Source organism: Felis catus, chromosome B3 (assembly GCF_018350175.1).
Source record: "Felis catus isolate Fca126 chromosome B3, F.catus_Fca126_mat1.0, whole genome shotgun sequence".
NCBI classification, from domain to species: domain Eukaryota; kingdom Metazoa; phylum Chordata; class Mammalia; order Carnivora; family Felidae; genus Felis; species Felis catus.
In genome coordinates this window covers 52,052,982-52,078,084 of record NC_058373.1, presented here as the reverse complement: position 1 = coordinate 52,078,084, position 25,103 = coordinate 52,052,982, and the positions used below count along the sequence as shown (strand labels likewise).

At 42.9% G+C, this 25,103-nt stretch overlaps 1 protein-coding gene across 4 annotated transcripts in view; it reads right to left on the bottom strand.

Moving 5' to 3' along the window:
- GNB5 (G protein subunit beta 5) overlaps positions 1 to 25,103 on the bottom strand; it is a 59,720-nt gene that overhangs the window by 6,424 nt on the left and 28,193 nt on the right. For all 4 annotated transcript variants that reach the window (XM_023255346.2, XM_023255349.2, XM_023255348.2 and 1 more), the window contains 4 exons: positions 24,274 to 24,350; positions 18,227 to 18,359; positions 2,849 to 2,992; positions 1,227 to 1,318 (listed from right to left, as the gene is read on the bottom strand). In XM_023255346.2, coding sequence (XP_023111114.2) covers positions 1,227 to 1,318; positions 2,849 to 2,992; positions 18,227 to 18,359; positions 24,274 to 24,350 — 446 coding nt within the window. The remainder of the gene's footprint in view (positions 1 to 1,226; positions 1,319 to 2,848; positions 2,993 to 18,226; positions 18,360 to 24,273; positions 24,351 to 25,103) is intronic.

Below are 25,103 nucleotides of genomic sequence, written 5' to 3'. Positions count from 1 at the left end.
TCAAATACCGTCTTGACAGTGCCATCTTCCAAATTTACATGTCAAGTCCTCACCTCTCTCTTGGGACCAGTTCATAGATCCCTACCTACTCAATGTCTCCACTTCATTGTATACAGGCATCTCAAATGTAAATATCCCCAAACAGAGCTCCATCATCCATGTGCAATGACTGACTCATACCTGCACTTCCTCCAGTCTTCCCTGTCTTAGTAAATGAATCACTGCTTACTGACCCTTATAAAACGTTTGGGTTCCCAAGCTCAGGGTTCTTCTCCTGTAATGCAACCCCTGGCCTGTGCAGGTGTCATCTGGCCCTCTCCATTTCACCCTGTGGAATTGGGGCTCAGGAAACCAGCATCAAAAAAGCTGATACCCTGGCTGATGCCATTGCTAGGAGTAATAATAAACTGTCCTTAATCTTGCACTCAGGAGTCTCATGTCTTCTACCAGCATGCTTGAAACTGTGGCAGCCTAAATTGATAGCTTGCAGCTAGGGTAAAATCTCAGAAATGTCACAATTCTGGACCTTTCTGTCTCCACAATGTCTTCTTTACTTCCAGCCACCATCACCTCTTTCTTGGACTCACACAACAACTTTCTAATTGGCCGTAGTACTTCCATTCTTGCTTCCCTACACTCTCTTCTCCAAACAGCAGCCGGAGTGATCTCTTAAAGGCAAAACAGAGGCAATGTCAGCCACCCCCTACCTGGCCTGTGGTTAAGTCCTCCACATCTCATCTTACCACCCCAGCTCAAGCCTTGGCTCTTTCAAACATCACTTTCTCAGAGAGGTCTTCCCTGATCATCCTAAGTAATAACCCATCCCATCTGCCTATTTTACTTTTCTCATAACACACTTATCACTACCTTAAATTAAGTTGTACATTTGTTTATTTGTTTGTCTTGCCTCCTGCAGGGAAGTAGAGACCTTGTCTCTGGAACAATGTCTAGCATGTAAGTCTCAATAAATATTTGCTGAATAAATGAATGGGAAATACTGACTGTTTAGGGAGGATAATATCAATTGCTCCTACTGCCATTAAATTAAAAATATCCAAGCGATCTGGCACGCTGTTCGGTGCCACCACAAATCAGCCATTCTTGCTGGAGAGACCTCTCTCAGCCAGGTAAACTGAGTCTGGAGGTGGTTCCTGGGCTGAGCAGGAACCCCAGGCCAGGGATTACCAGCAGAACAGAGAAGTTATGTGAACATTCTACTCACTGACCGGACACTGTTGATGTCAGATTCGTGTGTTTCAAAGGCCTGCACGCACTGGCCAGAGCGCATGTCCCACACCATGGCTTTCTTGTCACATCCCTACAAATGCAAAGTTATCCAGAGTTATGGCCACTGCAAGGACTGTCTACAGATGGGCATGAGTTCCTGTTATGTAACAGAGCCATTTCCTTTCCATTGGTAAATGGCTGACAACATGCTTTTCTGAGACTAGCTTTCCTCAACTGATAAGCCCTTAGAAAGCCAGAACCAGGTCTTGAGAGTGTGGGGGGAGCAACGGAAGGCACCCAGATTTCTCTTTCAGCATGTTTTCTTCTTTTGCACCTTCCCAAGTTGGTGTAAACCCTCCAGAGCCTCCTTCTTGCTTTCCTCCTGGGCATTTCTCTCTTTGTTCTGTTTTCCCCTTCCTCCTTCCTCTTTATCTCTGCCTCTCAGCCCAGGGGGAGGGCAGGCATACAGTGGGTGCACAATGGGACCGCCCAGCTTCATCTCAGGTGTATGGGGCAGCCCTGAACAAAGCTGGGCCGTCTATACCTCTGCAGCATGCTGCTGGAGTCATGACCTTGCCAGCAGTTAGTTGGGTATCTCTAGCAACTCACCATCCTGGGCTTCTTCCTCAATACCTGTAAACACTCTCTCTGGGTTGCCAACATGACCCAGAGATTCATAAACATGAGGTTTTCACATTATACTATCATGGTTCTAGGAGCATTTGACAAATTCCTGCAGAGCAACCCTGTTATCAAGCTTGGGTAGTACAATGTAGACTGTCAATGGCCAAATAATAAGTAATGGCTTAAAGTTGGTATTTAAGTTGCTGGTTTCAACTCAGAGAAAAGAGTGTGATGAAGTACCAGAACTGGCATCTCAGGAATACCCACCGTGGGGGTTCAGCACTCTGATTATCTTTAATGAGAATGTGGGCAAAGCAATCAGGAGTGTCTTCCAATCTTTTGAGGACACTAAACCAGAGGGAGTTGACTGCCCTGAGACAATATAATCTACAGTGATACAACAATTTGAAAAGACAGTGTAGTTGAGGAGGGATAAGTATAGTTATTTAAAGGCACAGAAATGAAACATACACAGTTGGGGCCAAATACCCAAAAAGAAAATGGGGTCCCTGCCGATTACAGGCCTCACAGCCCTTACCTGATGCCCCGCGCTAACACACGGGCAGCTTGGAGCAAAGGGCCCTTATGTCTTCCAGCTACAAACACCATGCAGTGGTGTGTCCAGCACTGTCCTCTCTCACCAGTGTCCTGACTAAAGTGAGACAGGACCTGAGGCAGGTTGGCCTGCTCAGTTCTCTGTTCTTATTCGCCCCTGACATATGTATAACACATGGTCAACTCTTCCACCTACTGCTCATCTAGGAGAACATTCCAGATCCCTCTGTAGACTGAATGTCGGCAGCAGGAGACCCTCACAGCCCAGCACTGTCACTGCCCCCCAAGCAGTGCCAGTGCTGTGGGAGACGGGGGTGTGGAAGTGAGCTGAGGACAATTCCTGCAGCCCCTTCTAGAGAAGTGTCTGATCCAGTCCCCAAAATTGCCAGCATAAGCCTCCCATGGAGAAAAGGGCCCCTAGGGATTTTCCTTGGGTGTTTACCCCAGACACGAAGGTGTTGCCTGTTTCTGAGGGGGCCAGGTCCAAGCAGAGCACATCGGCCCCGTGCCCATGGAAACTCTGCAGCAGCTGTCCGCTCTCCACGTCCCACAGGGCACATGTGCCATCGCCGCTCGCCGTCAGGATCTGTCCACAGAAAAGGACAGGAAGAGCGTTGTTATTAAGACTTCTGTCAGGGGAAGTCAATCAGATGCTTACAGCTGGATGGGGGGTGGGTGGAGGGGGGAAGGAGCCTCCTTGAACACACACGGACACATGCCTCACTATATGTGGATTCAAGCATAGAAATATTTCTCCTATACTGAGGGGCAAAAAGGTCATTTTTGACAGTCTCAGTGTCCTTGAGATGTGTGTTTATGCACCCTCCAGAGCAGGAAATTCGGAAGGCCTCCGCGCTGTATCTGCAGGGCTGTGTGCCTGCTGGCATGCAGGAAGTGCTCCATGAGTAGCTGTAGAACAGCACTTGGAGCGCCTCCCACAAGCAGGCCAGATGCTCCAACTGCTTCTCAGACACCAACTGCTCTACAGCCACCGTGATGCAGGTTAATTTGCACTGAGGGGGGGTGTTGAGAACCACAGTTCTCACAAAATCTGAGGTCATACCAATGCTAATCACTGGACCCCACCCGGAGCAGCCAGGGTCAGGCAGCATTTTCTTAGACACATTCTCCTGTGGCTGCTTCTTTCCAGAGCAGGGTGCTGCCCGAGAAGGTCCTATGGCCACTGATGAGGCCACACTCATGCACTCATGGATTGAATAAGCATTAGCTGTGTGCTTATGACGTCCAGGTGCTGTGTTAACAGGCATTGATCAGGGTTTGCACAAAGATTATATTTTGGTCTCTGCTCTCCTGGAGCTCAGTTCAACAGACTTGGCCATAAGAACTGACACCAAACTAATTCCCTACCCCTGTGTTAAACAATTCTGAGACCAGGAAGACTTTCCCCGGGCTATGTTCGACAATACTGGCACCAAGTAAAAACAACCTAGCTGCTTGCTTCAGGAAATACCTGCTCCTGCAAGATAAGACTGTAAACCAACTCAACAACTTATTTATCAAGACTAACAGCTTGCTCAACAAGACTCACTTCAAGACTCTTACTTTGTGGGGCTCACCAACCCAAAGCTATCAATGTTATAACCAGTCTCCTACCTGGAGAGACCCACCTTAAAATCACCCAGCTTGGACCCCAAAACTCTCCAAGTAACCTTCCCTGATTTCTTCATTTTGAGATGCTATGGAGATTTTGTCAACTTGGGGTTCTCCCTTGCTGCACTAGGTCTAATAAGCTTGACATTGCTGGATAGCAAGTTTTTCTGAGGATCTCGGCAGACAAGACGATGAGGACTCACAATGGAGTGAGAAGTGCTGAGGTACAGGCAGGCCCATGGGAGGGGCAATCAACCCATTCTGGCAACATCTGAGCTGATCTTCAAGGATGAGTGAGAGCTGACCAGGTGAAGGGGAGGGGACGGAGGGCATGCAGGTGAAAGCCTATCTCTGCACCAAAGGAGAGGTATGCCTGGTATAGAGTGAGGACTTCAGCCTGTAGGCCAGACCGAGCTGTGGGAAGCAAGAGGGTAAGATCAAAGGCATATTTTAGGGAAATCTAAGGCCAGTGCAGCACCCCTCAAGCAGCGTCTGATAAGTGTACTTACAAGTACACAGGCCGGCCTATACTGCGAGAGGAACCCTGCAGTACCTGGGGTGAGGGGTGTTAGGGTTTTAACTTTCGTCACAGCCAGTGTGTGTGAGGCTTGGGCTCTAGCTGAGCATAGCCTCGTGTGGCTGGGAGAAAGGCAGCGGGGATCCCAGGATCACAGCCTCTCAGACCCAGCTGCCCATATTGCAGGGCCCGGGGAAGCTTGTCCTGAGCAGCCAAAGGTTGGGGGATCCACAAGGGCTAAGCTCTGGATAGCACAGCCTCCCAAGCCCTACCTTCCTGCTGCTCCCAGGGCCTGAATGAGGTGACAAGACAACACAGGAAGTGGCTCTTGCAGTGAAAGTGCCCACATAGAGAGCCCTCTGCGGGTGGAAATTACTGATGGCTGAGGAAAGCAAATGGGCTCCAGGCTTTAGGAACTGCCAGCATACAGTGCACCCACTGACCACACTACACCCCCAAATTCCTTCTGCTGGTGGTGTTCTCGCCTCCTCTCCTTGCTTCCTGTTCTCTTCCCTTTTCTCTTATACCCTGGGCCTAGCACTTAAAAAGAAATTGTGGTTTATATACACAATGGAATACTACGTGGCAATGAGAAAGAATGAAATGTGGCCTTTTGTAGCAATGTGGATGGAACTGGAGAGTGTTATGCCAAGTGAAATAAGTCCTACAGAGAAAGACAGATACCATATGTTCTCACTCTTATGTGGATCCTGAGAAACTTGACAGAAGACCATGGGGGAGGTGAAGAAAAAAAAAAAAGAGAGGGAGGGAGCCAAATCATAAGATACTCTTAAAAACTGAGAATAAACTGAGGGTTGATGGGGTGGTGGGAGGGAGGGGAGGGTAGATGAGGGGAGGGTGGGCATTGAGGAGGGCACCTTTTGGGATGAGCACTGGGTGTTGTATGGAAACCAATTTGACAATAAATTTTGTTAAAAAAAAAAAAGAATATCTTTTCTCTGCAATTAGGAGAGGAGCGGAATCTATTCCCACCCTAGCCTTGCACCCTCCAGCTGTACTATCTCGGAGCGCGTTTCCTGCCAGGCAGTGTGGGGAGGCCTAGAATCTCCTTGCAGCCAGAAGTCACTTCGGAGCTCTTCCCGGGAGCAAGAGCTGGGTGGGTTCTGAGAGTTCAAGTTTCTTGGGTGTGGCCTCCAAGGCCCTCATCAGAGCTCCCACTCAGGGGCAGCTCTCAAATTTGGGGAATCTCCAAGGCTGCCAAGCCCCTGCAGCTGTCCACGGGACTCAATCCTCCTTGGCTTCCTTTACGAGGCCCAGGTACACCCGACAAGATGACATAGGCTCGTAAAAGTAACTTATGAGCACACAAGACTTGTGGTCTTAAGACTGGGTCTAAGACCCAGGGTCTTAATTTGGGTACTTACATGTACAATATGCTACAATTCCCTTTCATCCCTCCTGGCCCACATCCATTCCTGTCCTATAGGAAAGGGCCAATAACCTTCATCTTCTTTGGGGCATCCAAACAATCTGCTTTAAACAATTACCTCACTCTAGCTCTTTAATTTGGGAATTTTCGATACCATATTCTTCAATCAAAGAAATGAATAGTTTTTTAAAAGTTAGGAGTAAATCCTTAATAGTAAAAAAAATATATTTAAAAATACTTTTATTATGTTTGTGATCTTCATTATAAGTAAAAATAGAATTTAAAAGCCCAATGGTCATCACGACAAATGCACTAAACAGAACCTCTAACTTGCTGTCAGTCATTTATTCTGGAATGTAGAGATTTTGTAGGTTTAACACCATAGTCTTATACCAGTTCCTTGAGTTTTTCTTTTTCCATCCTTGATCCCCAAAATATAAGGAAGCTTAAGGTTCATTAAGGTACCCAAACCAGGCCATGCATCCGAGTCACCCGGGAAGCTTTGGGTAAATATTAATAATAATAAATAATAAAGTGATAAAACCTAAAATTTATTGATATTTACCGGGGGCCATACTAAGTATTTTATACAAATCACCTCATTTAATCCTCAGAAACCCTTATGAGGGAGGAATTCACTACCATTCTCACTTGCAGGTAAGAAAAACAAAACAGAATAAAACCTTGTTAGGACTGGCCGGTTAGAATACAGTGAAGCCAGGATCTGATCTCAGCTGTCTGACTCTGAGCCAAGACCTTACGTTGCTCTGTCTTCCAGATTGCATCCCCACAGGAATAGCCAGCAGGACCTTCTCTACCTGCTGCTAGCTGCTTGTTAGGAGGAAAGCACTTTCTACCTTACAGATGCCCCATTTAATCCCCACTTCCAGCACCCGTGGCCACACAAAGTGAGGGTGATGGGACACAACCCGAGGGACTTCAGATGCCCGAAGACTCACTGTTCTTGCCTCCCTCTGAGCTCTCCTTCATCCAGACTCAACATCCTGTGTGGCTTTAAGTGGCTTGCTCCTCAGGCCCAAAGACATCTGGTTCTGGCCACTGCAGCCAGCCCAGGCCACAGCACCCCCTACCGTACAGCTCCTTGAGAATCCTGGTGGTAAGCAACAGGTGCAAACACTGCATCCTCTGGTCAGCAATGAAAGTTACCTAGTCACCTGGTCTCCCTGCTACAAGCCTCGCATCCCCTGCTGACCTCAGTCAGCTGAAGCCATGGTGGGCCATGGAAGGCTTTAATCTGACTCAGAGGCTCTCCTCATTAAAAGAAACCCAAATCAGGGCTCCTGGATGGCTCCATTGGTTAAGTGTCTGACCCGTGATTTTGGCTCAGGCCATTACCTCACAGTTCGTGAGATTGAGCCCCCACCCCGTGTGGGGCTCTGTGCTGACAGAGCAGAGCCTGCTTGGGATTCTCTTTCTCCCCCTCTGTCCCCACTCATGCTCTCTAAAAATAAATAAACATTAAAAAAAAAAAACCCAAATCTGAGGCAGCCCTTGCAATGGCTCTCTGCCCTTCTCTGGGTCAGCCCATTCAGGGGGCCCTGTGATCTGGCCCCGCCCACCTGTCAGCTGCCTGCCTCCCACTGGGCTGCCCTCACACTTCACTGGCAACATCCTCCCCCTCCAAGGCTGGCTCAGGCAGCCCTTTGCAGCAAGTTTGTGACCACCCCTCCCGCTCTGAGCTCTCAGCTTCCCCCGCTGTTCAATCACAGATGGTTTCCATGAAGGGCCTGAGAACATAGGATGGTGCCAGCAAGTCCACCCCCAGAGCCGGTGGTATCTGGCAATGTGGGTGGTGGGCACCTACTAAGGTTTGCTAAATAGATATGAATGAATAAACTAAGGATCCTTTTATGACTTGTTAAGAAACCTTAGTCAAAGTATTGAAGTTGTATTGTTTTCACCTTGTGGTTTATTCAAAGTAGGAAACAGATTTACTACTGAAAGCTTTTTCTTTTGGCATCTGTTAAAACAGGAGTGTGAAGTAGGTACAGTGAGGTGTGTAAAGCTCACAGCTCTGAGGCTCAGCTGCTCACTGAAGTTCTACTCATGTACAGCAGCTCATGCAAGCACCACTCAGACTGAAAAGATAGGAATTTCTACCCATTCAGAAGGTTCTCTGTTCCACTCCCATGACCACCAAGTCAATTAGAGGAGGATGTTTAATGTGATATGCAGTTTATCTCAACTCTATCATTAATTAGTATCCCTGACTTTCCTCATTGCTGATTAAAAATAAAAATGATAACCAATGAGAAATAATAGGAGCTTCCTCTTAGAGCCAACTGTTGGAGTACACCCATCCAGTTAAGAAAGACATCAGACTAGCAATACTTACACTGCACAAAATGGACTTTAAAACAAAGAGGGGCACCTGGGTGGCTCAGTTGGTTAAGTGTCCAACTCCTGATCTCAGCTCAAGTCATGATCTCACGGTTTGTGAGTTCGAGCCCCGCATCGGGTTCTGCGTTCTCCCCTCTCTCTCTCTGCCTGTATACCTCGCACTCTCTTTCTCTCAAAATAAATAAATAAACTTAAAAACTTTTAAAAAATAAAACAAAGACTAACGAGACAAAGAAGGACATTACATAATGACAAAGAAAAAAAACAACAAGAAGATATAACAATTGTAAATATCTATGCACCTACATAGGAGCACCTCAATAAATAAAGCAACTATTAACAGACATAAAGGAAGAAACTGACAGTAATATAATAATAATATGGGACTTTTAACACCCCACTTATATCAATGGATAGATCATTCAGGCAGAAAATGAACCGACAATGGCTTTGAATGACACATTGGATGAGATAGACCTAACATATATATTCAGAATATTCCATTCAAAAACAGTGGAATGTACATTGTTTTCAAGTGCACAAAGAACATTCTCCAGAATAAATCACATGTTGGCCACTAAACAAGTCTCAGTAAATTCAGAAAGACTGAAATAACATCATTCATTTTTTCCAAGCACAATGGTATGAAGCTAGAAATCAATCATAAGAAAAAATCTGGAAAGAACACATGGAGGCTAAAAAACAGGCTACTATATTTAATGGATGGGTCAACTAAGGAATCAAAGAGGAAATTAAAAAATACATGGAAACAAATGAAAATAGAACACAATAGGCCAAAATTGTTGGGATACAGCAAAAACTATTCTAAGAGGGAAAATTATAGCAATACAGGCATACCTCAAGAATGAAGAAATAGTTCAAATAAACAACTTAATCTTATACCTAAAGGAACTAGAAAAAGAACAAAGTCCAAAGCCAGTAGGAGGAAGGAAATAATAAAAATTAGAGGAGAAGTAAATGACATAGAGACTAAAAAAACAATAGAACACATTGATGAAACCAGGAGCTGGTTCTCTGAAAAGATCAACAAAATTGATAAACCTTTAGCCTCACTCATAAAAAAAAAAAAAGAAAGACAAAATTCAAATAAAATCAGAAATGAAGGAGAAGAAATAAAAACTGACACCAGAAAAACACAAAGGATTTTAAGAGGATGTTATGAAAAATTATATGCTAATGAATTGGATAATCTAGAAGAAATGGATAAATTCCTAGAAACATGTAACTTTCCAAAACAGAGTCAGGAAGAAGTAGAAAATTTGAACAAGGGTGCCTGGGTGGTTCAGTCGGTTAAGTGTCTGACTTCAGCTCGGGTCATGATGTCATAGTTCATGGGTTGGATTCTGTGCTGACAGTTCAGAACCTGGAGACTGCTTCAGATTCTGTGTCTCCCTCTCTCTCTGCCCCTCCCCCACTTGCACTCTGTCTCTCTCTGTCTCTCAAAAATAAACATAAAAAAAAAACTTTAAATAAAGAAATTAAGAAAAAAGAAAATTTGAACAGACTGGTTACTAGTAATGAAATTGAGTTGGTAATAATAATAATAAACAAAAAATCCCAAAAAACAAAAATCCAGGGCCAGATGGATTCACAGGTGAATTCTACCAACTATTTTTTTTTCTTTTTTTAATATATTTTTTTTTCAACGTTTATTTATTTTGGGGACAGAGAGAGACAGAGCATGAACGGGGGAGGGGCAGAGAGAGAGGGAGACACAGAATCTGAAACAGGCTCCAGGCTCCGAGCCATCAGCCCAGAGCCTGGCGCGGGGCTCGAACTCACGGACCGCGAGATCGTGACCTGGCTGAAGTCGGACGCCTAACCGACTGCGCCACCCAGGCGCCCCATCTACCAACTATTTAAAGAAGAGTTAATACCTATTCTTCTCCAACTGTTCCAAAAAATAGAAGAGGAAGGAAAGCTCCAAATTCATTCTACAAAACTAGCATTATCCTGATACCAAAACTAGATAAAGGCACTACAAAAAAAGAAAACCACAGGCCAATATCTCTGATAAACACAGATGCAAAAATCCTCAACAAAATATTAGCAAACTGAAAGTGAATCCAACAATATATTTTAAAAAATCATGATCAAGTAGGATTTATTCCAGAGATCGGGGGGGGGGGGGGTTCAATATTCACAAGCCAATCAATATGATACGTGACATTAACAAGAGAGAGGAGGAAAAGCTTATGATCATCTCAGTAGATGAAGAAAAAGCATTTGACAGTCTTCAACATCTATTCATGATAAAAACTCTCAACAAAGCAGGCTTAGAGGGAACATACCACAACATAATTAAGGTCATAAGTGAAAAACGCACAGCTAACATCATATTCAAAGGTGTAAAACTGAGAGTTTTTCCTCTAAGATCAAGAACAAGACAGGATGTCCACTCTCAACCTTTTTACTCAACATAGTACTGGAAGTCTCAGCTACAGCAATCAGACAAGAAAAAGAAAGAAAAGGCATCCAAATTGGTAAGAAAGAAGTTAAACTGTCACTATTTACAGATGACATAAGAGTATATATAGAAAACCCTAAAGACTCTAGCAAAAAAACTAGAACTGATAAATGAATTCAGTAAAGTTGCAGGATACAAACTTAATATACAGAAATCTATTGCATTTCTATACACTAATAGTGAAGCAGCAGGAAGAGAAATTAAGAAAACAATTCCATTCTTAGTCAGTTAAGAATCCACCTCTGCATCCGGCTCATGTCACGATCTCACAGTTGATGAGTTCGAGCCCCGCATCGGGCTCGGCACTGTCAGTGCAGAGAAAGAAATTACTGCCTATGTTTTCTTCTAGGAATTTTATGTTTTCAGTTCTCATGTTTAACTCTTTAATCCATTTTAAGTTTATTTTTGTGTATGGTATAAGAAAGTGGTACAGTTTCATTCTTTAACATGTTGCTGTCCAGTTTTCCTAGCACCGTTTTTTTTTCAATATATGAAATTTATTGTCAAATTGGTTTCCATACAACACTCAGTGCTCATCCCAAAAGGTGCCCTCCTCACTACCCATCATCCACCCTCCCCTCCCTCCCACCCCCCATCAACCCTCAGTTTGTTCTCAGTTTTTAGGAATCTCTTATGCTTTGGCTCTCTCCCACTCTAACCTCTTTTTTTTTTTTTCCTTCCCCTCCCCCATGGGTTTCTGTTAAGTTTCTCAGGATCCACATAAGAGTGAAACCATATGGTATCTGTCTTTCTCTGTATGGCTTATTTCACTTAGCATCACACTCTCCAGTTCCATCCACGTTGCTACAAAGGGCCATATTTCATTCTTTCTCATTGCCACATAGTACTCCATTGTGTATATAAACCACAATTTCTTTATCCATTCATCAGTTGATGGACATTTAGGCTCTTTCCATAATTTGGCTATTGTTGAGAGTGCTGCTATAAACAGTGGGGTACAAGTGCCCCTATGCATCAGCACTCCTGTATCCCTTGGGTAAATTCCTAGCAGTGCTATTGCTGGGTCATAAGGTAGGTCTATTTTTAATTTTTTGAGGAACCTCCACACTGTTTTCCAGAGTGGCTGCACCAATTTGCATTCCCACCAACAGTGCAAGAGGGTTCCCGTTTCTCCACATCCTCTCCAGCATCTATAGTCTCCTGATGTGTTCATTTTGGCCACTATGACTGGCGTGAGGTGATATCTGAGTGTGGTTTTGATGTGTATTTCCCTGATGAGGAGCGACGTTGAGCATCTTTTCATGTGCCTGTTGGCCATCTGGATGTCTTCTTTAGAGAAGTGTCTATTCATGTTTTCTGCCCATTTCTTCACTGGGTTATTTGTTTTTCAGGTGTGGAGTTTGGTGAGCTCTTTATAGATTTTGGATACTAGCCCTTTGTTCGATATGTCATTTGCAAATATCTTTTCCCATTCCGTTGGTTGCCTTTTACTTTTGTTGGTTGTTTCCTTTGCTGTGCAGAAGCTTTTTATCTTCATAAGGTCCCAGTAGTTTATTTTTGCTTTTAATATCCTGGCCTTTGGGGATGTGTCAAGTAAGAAATTGCTACGACTGAGGTCAGAGAGGTCTTTTCCTGCTTTCTCCTCTAGGGTTTTGATGGTTTCCTGTCTCACAATCAGGTCCTTTATCCATTTTGAGTTTATTTTTGCGAATGGTGTGAGAAAGTGGTCTAGTTTCAATCTTCTGCATGTTGCTGTCCATTTCTCCCAGCACCATTTATTAAAGAGACTGTCTTTTTTCCATTGGATGTTCTTTCCTGCTTTGTCAAAGATTAGTTGGCCATACGTTTGTGGGTCTAGTTCTGGGGTTTCTATTCTATTCCATTGGTCTATGTGTCTGTTTTTGGGCCAATACCACGCTGTCTTGATGATTACAGCTTTGTAGTAGAGGCTAAAGTCTGGGATTGTGATGCCTCCTGCTTTGGTCTTTTTCTTCAAAATTCCTTTGGCTATTCGGGGCCTTTTGTGGTTCCATATGAATTTTAGGATTGCTTGTTCTAGCTTCGAGAAGAATGTTGGTGCAATTTTGATTGCGATTGCATTGAATGTGTAGATAGCTTTGGGTAGTATTGACATTTTGACAATATTTATTCTTCCAATCCATGAGCACGGAATGTTTTTCCATTTCTTTATATCTTCTTCAATTTCCTTCATAAGCTTTCTATAGTTTTCAGAATACAGATCTTTTACATCTTTGGTTAGATTTATCCCTAGGTATTTTATGCTTCTTGGTGCAATTGTGAATGGGATCAGTTTCTTTATGTGTCTTTCTGTTGCTTCATTATTAGTGTATAAGAATGCAACTGATTTCTGTACATTGATTTTGTATCCTGCAACTTTGTTAAATTCATGTATCAGTTCTAGCAGACTTTTGGTGGAGTCTATCGGATTTTCCATGTATAATGTCATGTCATCTGCAAAAAGGGAAAGCTTAACTTCATCTTTGCCAATTTTGATGCCTTTGATTTCCTTTTGTTGTCTGATTGCTGATGCTAGAACTTCCAATACTATGTTAAACAACACCGGTGAGAGTGGACATCCCCGTCGTGTTCCTGATCTCAGGGAAAAAGCTCTCAGTTTTTCCCCATTGAGGATGATGTTAGCTGTGGGCTTTTCATAAATGGCTTTTATGATGTTTAAGTATGATTCTTCTATCCTGACTTTCTCGAGGGTTTTTATTAAGAAATGTTGCTGAATTTTGTGAAATGTCTTTTCTGCATCGATTGACAGGATCATATGGTTCTTATCTTTTCTTTTATTAATGTGATGTATCACATTGATTGATTTGCGAATGTTGAACCAGCCCTGCATCCCAGGAATGAATCCCACTTGATCATGGTGAATAATTCTTTTTATATGCTGTTGAATTCGATTTGCTAGTATCTTATTGAGAATTTTTGTATCCATATTCATCAGGGATATTGGCCTGTAGTTCTCTTTTTTTTACTGGGTCTCTGTCTGGTTTAGGAATCAAAGTAATACTGGCTTCATAGAATGAGTCTGGAAGTTTTCCTTCCCTTTCTATTTTTTGGAATAGCTTGAGAAGGATAGGTATTATCTCTGCTTTCAACGTCTGGTAGAACTCCCCTGGGAAGCCATCTGGTCCTGGACTCTTATTTGTTGGGAGATTTTTGATGATTGATTCAATTTCTTTGCTGGTCATGGGTCTGTTCAAGCTTTCTATTTCCTCCTGATTGAGTTTTGGAAGTGTGTGGGTGTTTAGGAATTTGTCCATTTCTTCCAGGTTGTCCAGATTGTTGGCATAGAATTTTTCATAGTATTCCCTGATAATTGCTTGTATTTCTGAGGGATTGGTTGTAATAATTCCATTTTCATTCATGATGTTATCTATTTGGGTCATCTTCCTTTTCTTTTTGAGAAGCCTGGCTAGAGGTTTATCAACTTTGTTTATTTTTTCAAAAAAACAACTCTTGGTTTCGTTGATCTGCTCTACAGTTTTTTTAGATTCTATATTGTCTATTTCTGCTTTGATCTTTATTATTTCTCTTCTTCTGCTGGGTTTAGGCTGCCTTTGCTGTTCTGCTTCTAGTTCCTTTAGGTGTGCTGTTAGATTTTGTATTTGGGGTTTTTCTTGTTTCTTGAGATAGGCCTGGATTGCAATGTATTTTCCTCTCAGGACTGCCTTCGCTGCATCCCAAAGTGTTTGGATTGTTGTATTTTCATTTTCGTTTGTTTCCATATATTTTTTAATTTCTTCTCTAATTGCCTGGTTGACCCACTCATTCTTTAGTAGGGTGTTCTTTAACCTCCATGCTTTTGGAGGTTTTCCAGACTTTTTCCTGTGGTTGATTTTCAAGCTTCATAGCATTGTGGTCTGAAAGTATGCATGGTATGATTTCAATTCTTATAAACTTATGAAGGGCTGTTTTGTGACCCAGTATGTGATCTATCTTGGAGAATGTTCCATGTGCACTCGAGAAGAAAGTATATTCTGTTGCTTAGGATGCAGAGTTCTAAATATATCTGTCAAGTCCATCTGATCCAATGTACCATTTGGGGCCCTTGTTTCTTTATTGACCGTGTGTCTAGATGATCTATCCATTTCTGTAAGTGGAGTGTTAAAGTCCCCTGCAATGACCACATTCTTATCAGTAAGGTTGCTTATGTTTGTAATTGTTTTATATATTTGGGGGCTCCTGTATTCGGCGCATAGACATTTATAATTGTTAGCTCTTCCTGATGGATAGACCCTGTAATTATTATATAATGCCCTTCTTCATCTCTTGTTACAGCCTTTAATTTAAAGTCTAGTTTGTCTGATATAAGTATGGCTACTTCAGCTTTCTTTTGACTTCCAGTAGCATGATACATAGTTCTCCATCCCCTCACTCTCAATCTGAAGGTGTCCTCAGGTCTAAAATGAGTCTCTTGTAGACAGCAAATAGATGGGTCTTGTTTTTTCATCCATTCTGATACCCTATGTCTTTTGGTTGGTGCATTTAGTCCATTTACATTCAGTGTTATTATAGAAAGATATGGGTTTAGAGTCATTGTGATGTCTGTAGGTTTCATGCTTGTAGCAATGTCGCTGGTACTTTGTCTCACAGGATCCCCCTTAGGATCTCTTGTAGGGCTGGTTTAGTGGTGACGAATTCCTTCAGTTTTTGTTTGGGAAGATCTTTATCTCTCCTTCTATTCTAAATGACAGACTTGCTGGATAAAGGATTCTTGGCTGCATATTTTTTCTGTTCATCACATGGAAGATTTCCTGCCATTCCTTTCTGGCCTGCCAAGTTTCAGTAGAGAGATCGGTCACAAGTCTTATAGGTCTCCCTTTATATGTTAGAGCACGTTTATCTCTAGCTGCTTTCAGAATTTTCTTTTTATCCTTGTATTTTGCCAGTTTCACTATGATATCTCGTGCAGAAGATTGATTCAAGTTACGTCTGAAGGGAGTTCTCTGTGCCTCTTGGATTTCAATGCCTTTTTCCTTCCCCAGATCAGGAAAGTTCTCAGCTATTATTTCTTCAAGTACACCTTCAGCACCTTTCTCTCTCTCTTCCTCCTCTGGAATACCAATTATGCATAGATTATTTCTCTTTAGTGCATCACTTAGTTCTCTAATTTTCCCCTTATACCTCTGGATTTTTTTATCTTTTTCTCAGCTTCTTCTTTTTCCATAATTTTATCTTCTAGTTCACCTATTCTCTCCTCTGCCTCTTCAATCTGAGCCGTGGTCATTTCCATTTTATTTTGCAGCTCGTTTATAGCATTTTTTTTAGCTCCTCCTGACTATTCCTTAGTCCCTTGATCTCTGTAGCAATAGATTCTCTGCTGTCCTCTATACTGTTTTCAAGCCCAGCGATTAATTTTATGACTATTATTCTAAATTCACTTTGTTATATTGTTTAAATCCTTTTTGATCAGTTCATTAGCTGTTGTTATTTCCTGGAGATTCTTTTGAGAGAAATTCTTCCTTTTCGTCATTTTGGATAGTCCCTGGAGTGGTGCAGAACTGCAGGGCACTTCCCCTGTGCTGTCTTGAATAACTCGTGTTGGTGGGCGGGGCCACAGTCAGACCTGATGTCTGCCCCCAGCCCACCGCTGGGGCCACAGTCAGTGGCCCTTCTCTTCCCCTCTCCTAGGGGCGGGATTCACTGTGGGGTGGCGTGGCCCATCTGGGCTACTTGCACACTGCCCGGCTTGTGGTGCTGGGGATCTGGCGTATTAGCTGGGGTGGATCTGCAAGGTGCACAGGGGCGGGAGGGGCAGGCTCAGCTTGCTTATCCTTCAGAGGTCTGCTTCGGGAGGGGCCCTGTGGCACCGGGAGGGAGTCACCGGAGGGATGGATCCGCAGAAGCACAGCGTTGGGTGTTTGTGCGGTGCAAGCAAGTTCCGTGTTGGGAACTGGTTCCTTTTGGGATTTTGGCTGGGGGATGGGCGAGGGAGATGCCACGTCGAGCGCCTTTGTTCCCTGCCAAGCTGAGCTCTGTCGTCCGGGGCTCAACAACTCTCCCTCCCGTTGTCCTCCAGCCTTCCCGTTCTCCGAGCAGAGCTGTTAGCTTATAACCTTCCAGATGTCAAGTCCTGCTTGCTGTCAGAACACACTACGTCCGGCCCCTCTGCTTTTGCAAACCAGACTCGGGGGCTCTGCTTGGCCTGCGGGCCACCCCTCCGCCCTGGTTCCCTCTGGCCAGTCCGTGTAGCATGCACGGCCTCACCGCCCTTTCTACCCTCTTCTGTCGGCCTCTCGTCTGCACTTGGCTCCGAAGACTCCGTTCTGCTAGTCTTCTGGCGGTTTTCTGGGTTATTTAGGCAGGTGTAGGTGGAATCTAAGTGATCAGCAGGATGCGGTGAGCCCAGCGTCCTCCTACGCCACCATCTTCCCAACCGCCAAATCTCCCTAGCACCATTTGTTGAAGAGACTGTCTTTTCCCCCATTGTATATTCTTACCTGCTTTGCTGTAGATTGACCATAAAAGTGTGGATGGATTTTTGGACTCTATTCTGTTCCATCAACCTATGCATCTATTTTCGTGCCAGTACCATACTGTTTTGATTACTACAGTTTGTAGTATATCTTGAAATCTAGGATTGTGATACCTCCAGTTTTGTTCTTCTTTCTCAAGATTTCTCTGGCTATTTGGGGTCTTTTGTGGTTCCATATAAGTTTTAGGATTGTTCTAGTTCTCTCAAAAATGTTGTTGGTATTTTAATAGAGATTGTATTAAATCTGTAGATTGCTTTTGGTAGAATGGATATTTTAACAATATTGGGTCTAGAGAATGGAATATGTTTCCATTTGTTTGTGTCATCTTCAGTTTTTTCATCAATGTTTTATAGTTTTCAGAGTACAGAGCTTTCACCTCCTTGGTTAAGTTATTCCTAGGTATTTTATTCTTTTCGATGTAATTGTAAATGAAATGGTTTTCTTTATTTTTAAGTTTATTTATGTATTTTGAGAGAGTGTGCATGAGTGAGGGAGGGGGCAGAGGGGGAGAGAAAGACAGAATCCCAAACAGTCTCCATACTCGGTGCCGAGACTTATGCGGGGCTCAATCGCACAACCCTGGGATCACAACCTGAGCCGAAATCAAGAGTTGGATGCTCAACTGACTGAGCCACCCAGGCGTCCTTCAAAAAACAGACTCTTAATGCAGAGAACAAACTGGCGGTTGCCAGAGGGGAGGGAGGTGGTGAGGGATGGGGTGAAATAAAGGGGATTAAGAGCACATTTATCATAATGAGCAATGGAAAATGCATAGAACTGATGAATCGCTATATTGTATATCTGAAATATAACACTGTATGTTAATTAAACTTGAACAAGATGATAATAATAATAACAGTAACAATAACAGTAATAATGACAGAGGACACTGGAAAGCTTCCTCTCCTTGCCACTCCTTCTTAGTCCTCTGCCACTTCCCCTGCTCTCCAGCAGGCTGCCCCACCACATGGCTGTTTACTTACTTGCATGTCTGAGTTGGTGAAGCTGCAGGCAGACAGGTAGTTGGTATGCATAGCGACTGACTTCTTTTTGGCAGCCATGTTTTCATTTTTGTCAAATGTCAGTGGATACACAGAACACTTATTATCCAAACCACTAGCATGGAAAGAAAGAAGTGTCAAATGCTAGTATAGGGCAATAGAATACATGTATACATTCTCATGCACATGCACTTTTTCAAAATGTTTCCCTTTGGCAGCATCATATATTGTAAACTTTCCCCCAACTTTTACTTGGAAGATTTTCAAATGTACAGTAAAATTGAAAGAAAAATATGACAATGAACACCCAGATCCCCTGACTTATGTTTAGTAACTTTGGTTTTGCCATATTTGTAGGAGCAAATTCTGAACCATTTGAAGGGAAGTGCAGACGTGACATGTTACATCTAAATACTTCAATTTGCAAATATACATCTTCTATAAAACATTCTCCTAGGTGGCCACTAAATCATTATCACATTTAGAAAACTAACACAAATTCCCTAACACCGTGCAAGAGGCCATCTGTATTCAATCTTCCCCAATTGCCCCCAAGATCCAGGGCCCAAGCAAGGTTCAGATATTGCACTGTTTTTTGTATCTTTTTAAGATCCTTTAATTTAATTTTTTAAACGTTTATTTTTGAGAGAGAGAGAGGGAGAGAGGCAGAGACAGATGGAGATAGAATTGGAAGCAGGCTCAGGCTCTGAGCTGTCAGCACAGAGCCCAATGTGGGATTCAAACTCACGAGCTGTGAGATCATGACCTGAGCCAAAGTTGGACGTTTAACCTAATGAGCCACCCAGGCCCCCCTAAGATCTTTTAATTTAGAACAGACCCTCTACCTCTTTTTTGTTGTTGTTCATGACAAGAGATCTTAGGCCAAGTGTTTTATAGAATGTCACATACAATCTGGACTTGTCACATTGTTTCTTTGCTTTTTTCAAAATTTATAGAGCAAGACAGCTTAAGCGGGGGGAAGGGCAGAGAGAGGGGGACAGAGTATCCGAAGAGGGCTCTGTGCCGACAGGCTGACAGCAGTGAGCCTGATGTGGGGCTCCAACTCACGAACTGCGAGATCATGACCTGAGCTGAAGGTGGACACTCAACTGACTGAGCCACCCAGGTGCTCCACATTGTTTCTTAATGGCTATTTTCAAGTATAACTTTTTTTGGCAATAATAGTATAAAGGTGACATTGTGTACTTCTTTCTTACTGCTTCACTTCAGAGGTTTGTGATGCCTCTTGTCTTAAAATTGGTGATGCCAACTTTGATGGCTTGGTCAAAGCATTATATCTTTCCATGGTAAATGTGACTTGTTTATAATTAGTAATAGTTTGGGTTTGACACTTCAAGACCATGTGAATATCCTGCTTTCCAACAACCTTTCATGCAATGGCTTCAGCAAGACTATGCTTGTTTGAATCAAATATTACTTTAGGGGTACAAAAGGGTGACCTTCTGATTTGATCATTCCTAAGAAATGGATTCCTTTTTCTCTTCAACTCTGTTATAATCCATTACTATCACTATTCCATGTGATGCTTAAATTGTCCCAAATTTGGACAGTGGGGGCCCCTTCAAGCAGCTCCTGTTTCTTTTTGATAGGACTCCATTGGTCCTTGAATATTTTCTTGCTTTCTGGAACAAGAAAATCCCCGAGGCTCTAAAGAGGCCTTCCTTTCCTGTCCCAGACCTAAATCAGCCTTACTCCAAGGAGCCTTGCTTCCTTTTAGTGGGGAACGATGTTTAGTAGCTCTCTTCTAAGGCCCTGGGGATGCTAGGGTGTCCCTTAGCCTTTCCAGCTGCTCAAAGCGGCAGGTGTGGACTTGGGAAGTCTATTACCAGTAATTCATAAGCTTGTGGGTAAGAATGATTTGCAGTTAGGCTGTGCCATTGAACCAACATGCTGTGGACCATGGGCTTCCCCAGACCTCAGGGTGGAAGGCTTTCTCCCATGCTGAGGCTTCAGAGTAGTTTCTGTAGCTCTGTTGGGATACTTATTAGAGTTATTTGCACTATGAGAAGCAGAGAAGCCTGCAGTGTGATGCATCTGGTGTTGAATCTCTGGTTTAGTATCTAACTCATTTTGTAATCTTGCTTATGTTTGTTAAGGTTCTCTGAGCCTTAGTTTCCTCAACTATAAAATGGAGTGGATGCCACCCACCTTTTACAAGGGGCTATTGTGAAGAAGCATAAAGAGTTCAGAATGGCTCTAGACATATGATAGAGACTCAGTAAGTGGTCATAATTGTTATCTTTATATTCTACTTGGTTGGAGGCAGGCACTATGTTTGTTTATTTATTTATTTTGAGAGAGAGAGAGAGAGAAAGAGAGAGAGAGAGAGCACATGTGGGCAGAGAGAGGGAGAATCCCAAGCAGGCTCTGCATTGTCAGCACAGAGCCCAAGGTCCGGCTCGATCCCAAAAACCGCAAGATCATGACCTCAGCTGAAATCAAGAGTGGGACGTTTAACCGACTGAGCCACCCAGGTGCCCCTACCCTATTCATCTTTAAATTCCTCAGGACACTCAGTCCGGTGCCTTGTGAACAGTTGTTCATATCAAGTGTACAATTCCTGAGTGAACTCTTCTTGGGGATCTGGCTTTTAAATAAATAAAAAAAAAAACTTACATATAAATAAAATCAATTAACACATTTTTTTTTTTTTGAGAAGAGGATTGTGTCAATACTGTTAGAGTTTAGCTTTTAAGTTTGGAAGCAACTAAGAAATAGACCCACAAGTCAGGCAGATGGAGATAAAAATATCCCCATTATTCCCTAAAAAAAATTGAGAATGTGGCAGAGATGTGGGTCTGTGTGATCACGGAGTTACAGGGGTGTCACAAAGCCACAGTCGAGAAACATCTCATTAGATCATCACTAGAAAGGCAAGTTAATCGCGGTGGCTCTTGGCAGTTCTAAGGAAGGTCTGAGCAAGGGAGATGGTGCTTTTGTCTACGATGGGGATTCAGTCTCTCAGTTTCATTTTTAATGCTCTCTCCTCATCCAGTGGACCCCATATTTTACATATTTGTTAATATTTCACCAATAGTTACACCTTGAACTACCTCCACTTCTGTTTCATAACAAGGTGCAAGGCAGCCAGTGCAGGTGCTGACCAGCTACCATATGCCAGGGCTGGGAAACAGATGTGACTGAGATTAAGGCACCAGCCATCCCTCCTCTCTGAGCTTTTTCTCTCTGCCAGGCTGTCACCACAAATGCGTCCACCTGGGCCTTGTAAAACTGTTCTCTTCCCTGCCTGCCCCTCATCCTCATGGACATGTTCCCACTGGGTTCCATTTAGTGAGGGTTCAAATAAGACATATCCAAGAGAATCATTTTCTAAACTACTGTGAAAGACCTTGTTCACTGTGTTATTATATCCATTGCATATTGCAGAAGGATCTACCCAACATATTCTTTTTGTAAAGTAGAACCAGACAGCTAGTAGCTCAGTGTCAAATACTCAGAAATCATGTAACTCACCCAACTCTATGTATCTGCTAACATCAATGCCCAGTTAGAAACATATTACTCCAGGGTTTTTTAAAATGCAGAATATTTATTATTCCTAATGAGAAAGAACTGATCTTACCTAATGAGAGGTTGGCTTTTGCCTTCAGCTACTGGGAGGTCATCTCTGAGTCCCAGGAATGGCCTGTCTGATGGGAACAGTTCTGGCCAATAGTCTTAACAGTGTGATTTCTGGTGGGGGCTTTAGGAGATGCACTGTGACTTCCAATCTCTGTCAGTTCTGACCTCCTCTGGAGGAACTAGAAACTGAAGGTATTAGTCTAAACCTCGAGGACACACTGGAGACTGAGGGTCAGCCACATGGGGAGTATGTGATTGAGCCCCAGTAAAAACTCTGGACACCAGAGGCTCAGAGGAGTTTCCCTGGTTGATAATACTCTGCGTATCATCACACATGGTGGCCAGGAGGAGGTGATGCCATCTGTGACTCTACAGAGAGGGGACACCTGGAAGTTCCAGGTTTGGACCCCTCCTGGACTCTGCCCTATGCACCTCTTTCTTTGGCTCTAATTTGTATCCTTTCACTGTGAGCCTAAGTATAGCACTTCCCAGAGTTCAAACCTGAGAATGGTTGTGGGGACTCTCAAATTTGTGGCTGGTATCTGAAGGGACAGAAGTCTTGTGGGGACTGTGCCTTCTAACTGTCCAGCTGGCTGAACTCCTTTGTACTTACCTGATAGTGTGTGTGTGTGTGTGTGTGTGTGTGTGTGTGTGTATGCATACACATATATAAAGTTTTATATATATAGCATATATATAAATGTTTTATATATATGACATATATAAATACCTACACACACACACACACACACACACATATATATAAATCACATATGTATGTGTCTTTTATTATGCTTACCCCAAACCTTTTCAGGAAGTAAATGGAAATGAATTTTATATAAATATTACCATTCAGTTATAAGATGGAAATACAACTTACTTTTGAATTATTTAAATAATTAGAAAATATGAAATACGTGTGTGTGACCATGGGTTCCAAAGGCACACAGGGTCTTGGCAAATGGAGAGTTAATGGAAAGATGCCCCCAAACAGCCACCCAAAGGGAGGGACATTGGGGATGAGCACTGGTGTGACCCTGGCTGGAGAACGCTCCAAACTTTTTGTTTCAAGGCCAAGGATTTTCACTTTTGAAATAAAACTATTTTCTCCTGATTATAAAAATAACATAGACTTATTTTTAAAACTTGAAAATAGAGAAAACTATTTAAAAAAACCCATAGTCCTATCATCCACAAAGAACTGCTACTGGATTTTCTGGTATAGTTCATCACAGACATGTGATCGCCTCTTTCCTAACATGGCTGGGCTCCTACTGTAGAAATACTTTGAATGGTTCCAGAACCGTTTAAGACAGGGAAAGGGAATTGGGTTGGTTGCAGTCCCCAGTGCCAACTCTGTTAAACTGAGCTCCAGGAGAATAGAGAATAAAACAGTCTTCCTAGCCACCTGGATGCTCTTTTTTTTTTTTAAGTTTATTTATTTATTTTGAGAGAAAACCAGTGGGGAAGAGGCAGAGAGAGAGGGGGACAGAGGATCTGAAGCAGGCTCTGTGCTGACAGCAGTGAGCCCAATGTGGGGCTCAAACTCATGAGCCATGAGATCATGACCTGAGCTGAAGTTGAACGCTCAACCAACTAAGCCACCCAGGCTTCCTGGATGCTCTTTTCACTTACTATAATTACGAAGTTTTCTTTTTGATGGTTGTATAAAATATTTCCTTCAATTCATGTACCGCAATTCACTTAACAATTTCCTTTGATGGACATACTGTTCTTCCCTACTTGACCCTATTTTTGCTTTATTTTAAATAACACTACAATAAATATTATCACTCATGTGGCTTTTCTATATTATGGATCATTCCTTTCAAACAAAGTTCTTAGATGTGGCATCATTAGGATCAAAGGTTACAAATTTTTGTTTTTTGGTTTTAAAAAAAATTTTTTAATGTTTATTTATTTTTGAGAGAGAGACAGAGTGCAAGCAGGGGAGGGGCAGAGAAAGAGGGAGACACAGAGTCCAAAGCAGGCTCCAGGCTCTGAGCTGTCAGCACAGAGCCCAATGCAGGGCTCCAACTCGTGAACTGTGAGATCATGACCTAAGCTGAAGTCGGACGGCCAACCAACTGAGCCACCCAGGTGCCCCAAAGGTTATAAATTTTTCAAGGCTTCTTTCATATTACCAACAAGTTTTCCAAAATGTCTACACCAATTTCCAGTCCCTACCAACAGCATTTGAGAGTAGAGGCGGGTAGGTTTGAAACTTAAATGACTGTCAGTCTGTAGTGAAAATAATTATGAAAGAGATTTTTATAGTTTCTTTTTTGATAAAGTTCAGGGAGGAAGTTAACACATTACTTAACCAGTAAATAACAAAAACAAGTTTTTGTGTGTTTGTTTTTGCCCATCGAACGGTGTTTTATGGCTAACAGGACATCTGAAAAGCTGCTGTGGCCCCTACTCACCCGCATGCAATGGCGCATCCTGATGGGGCATATGCACAAGCCATCACCCACGTGCAGGGCATAGTGACCGCGTGCTCCTGAAACACAGTACGCCAGGTTCATAGAAGGAACGAGCAGTGTTTCTACACACATGTATTAACCTTTAGTTTTCACAAAATGAAACGATTCAGGTTCCTGCTCAATTCCATTACAGCTTCAAAGAGCAGTGATGTGAGGTGACGATCAGCTGGAGACTGACGAAGAGACTCAGCTTCCCCATAATCAGCTGAACAGTATGTCGTATATTCGGAAAGCTAAAAATCTCAACCAGCAAAACAATATTCTTAATGTTTTACTTACTTCTTAATGGTGTACTCCCCTCATTCTTGTGAATGAATATTGGAGCTCATTTTCTTTGAAAGGTCAGTCTGAATTTCACTGCAGTTATATTCTTCAACCTATTTACTCAAATTCCCCCTATTTTCAAAATCTTTTCTTAAATGATTCAACATGTATGTCATATGTGTCTCCTTGTGAGTGTACGACAGCCGCTGGGCCCTGTGGGGCCTGAAACCATTCCTGGGAAGGTGTGAGTGGGGGCAGGTGTGCACAGGGTGATGCTGAGTTGTGCTCACAGATAACACAGAACTCGTAACATGGAAGCTATGAGAACAAGACGTAGTAGTTCCTGCTCCTGGCTCCTGCATTCTCCTGCATGTAGACAGGCAAACAAGAAAGCCACGATTCAAAACCTTCTAAATTTGTGGTCTTATTTCCATGACAGGCCCTGGTCCTGGTTCCAACACCAGCAAGATGTGCGGCCTCATGTAGCCCTGCCATTTGTCCTCCCT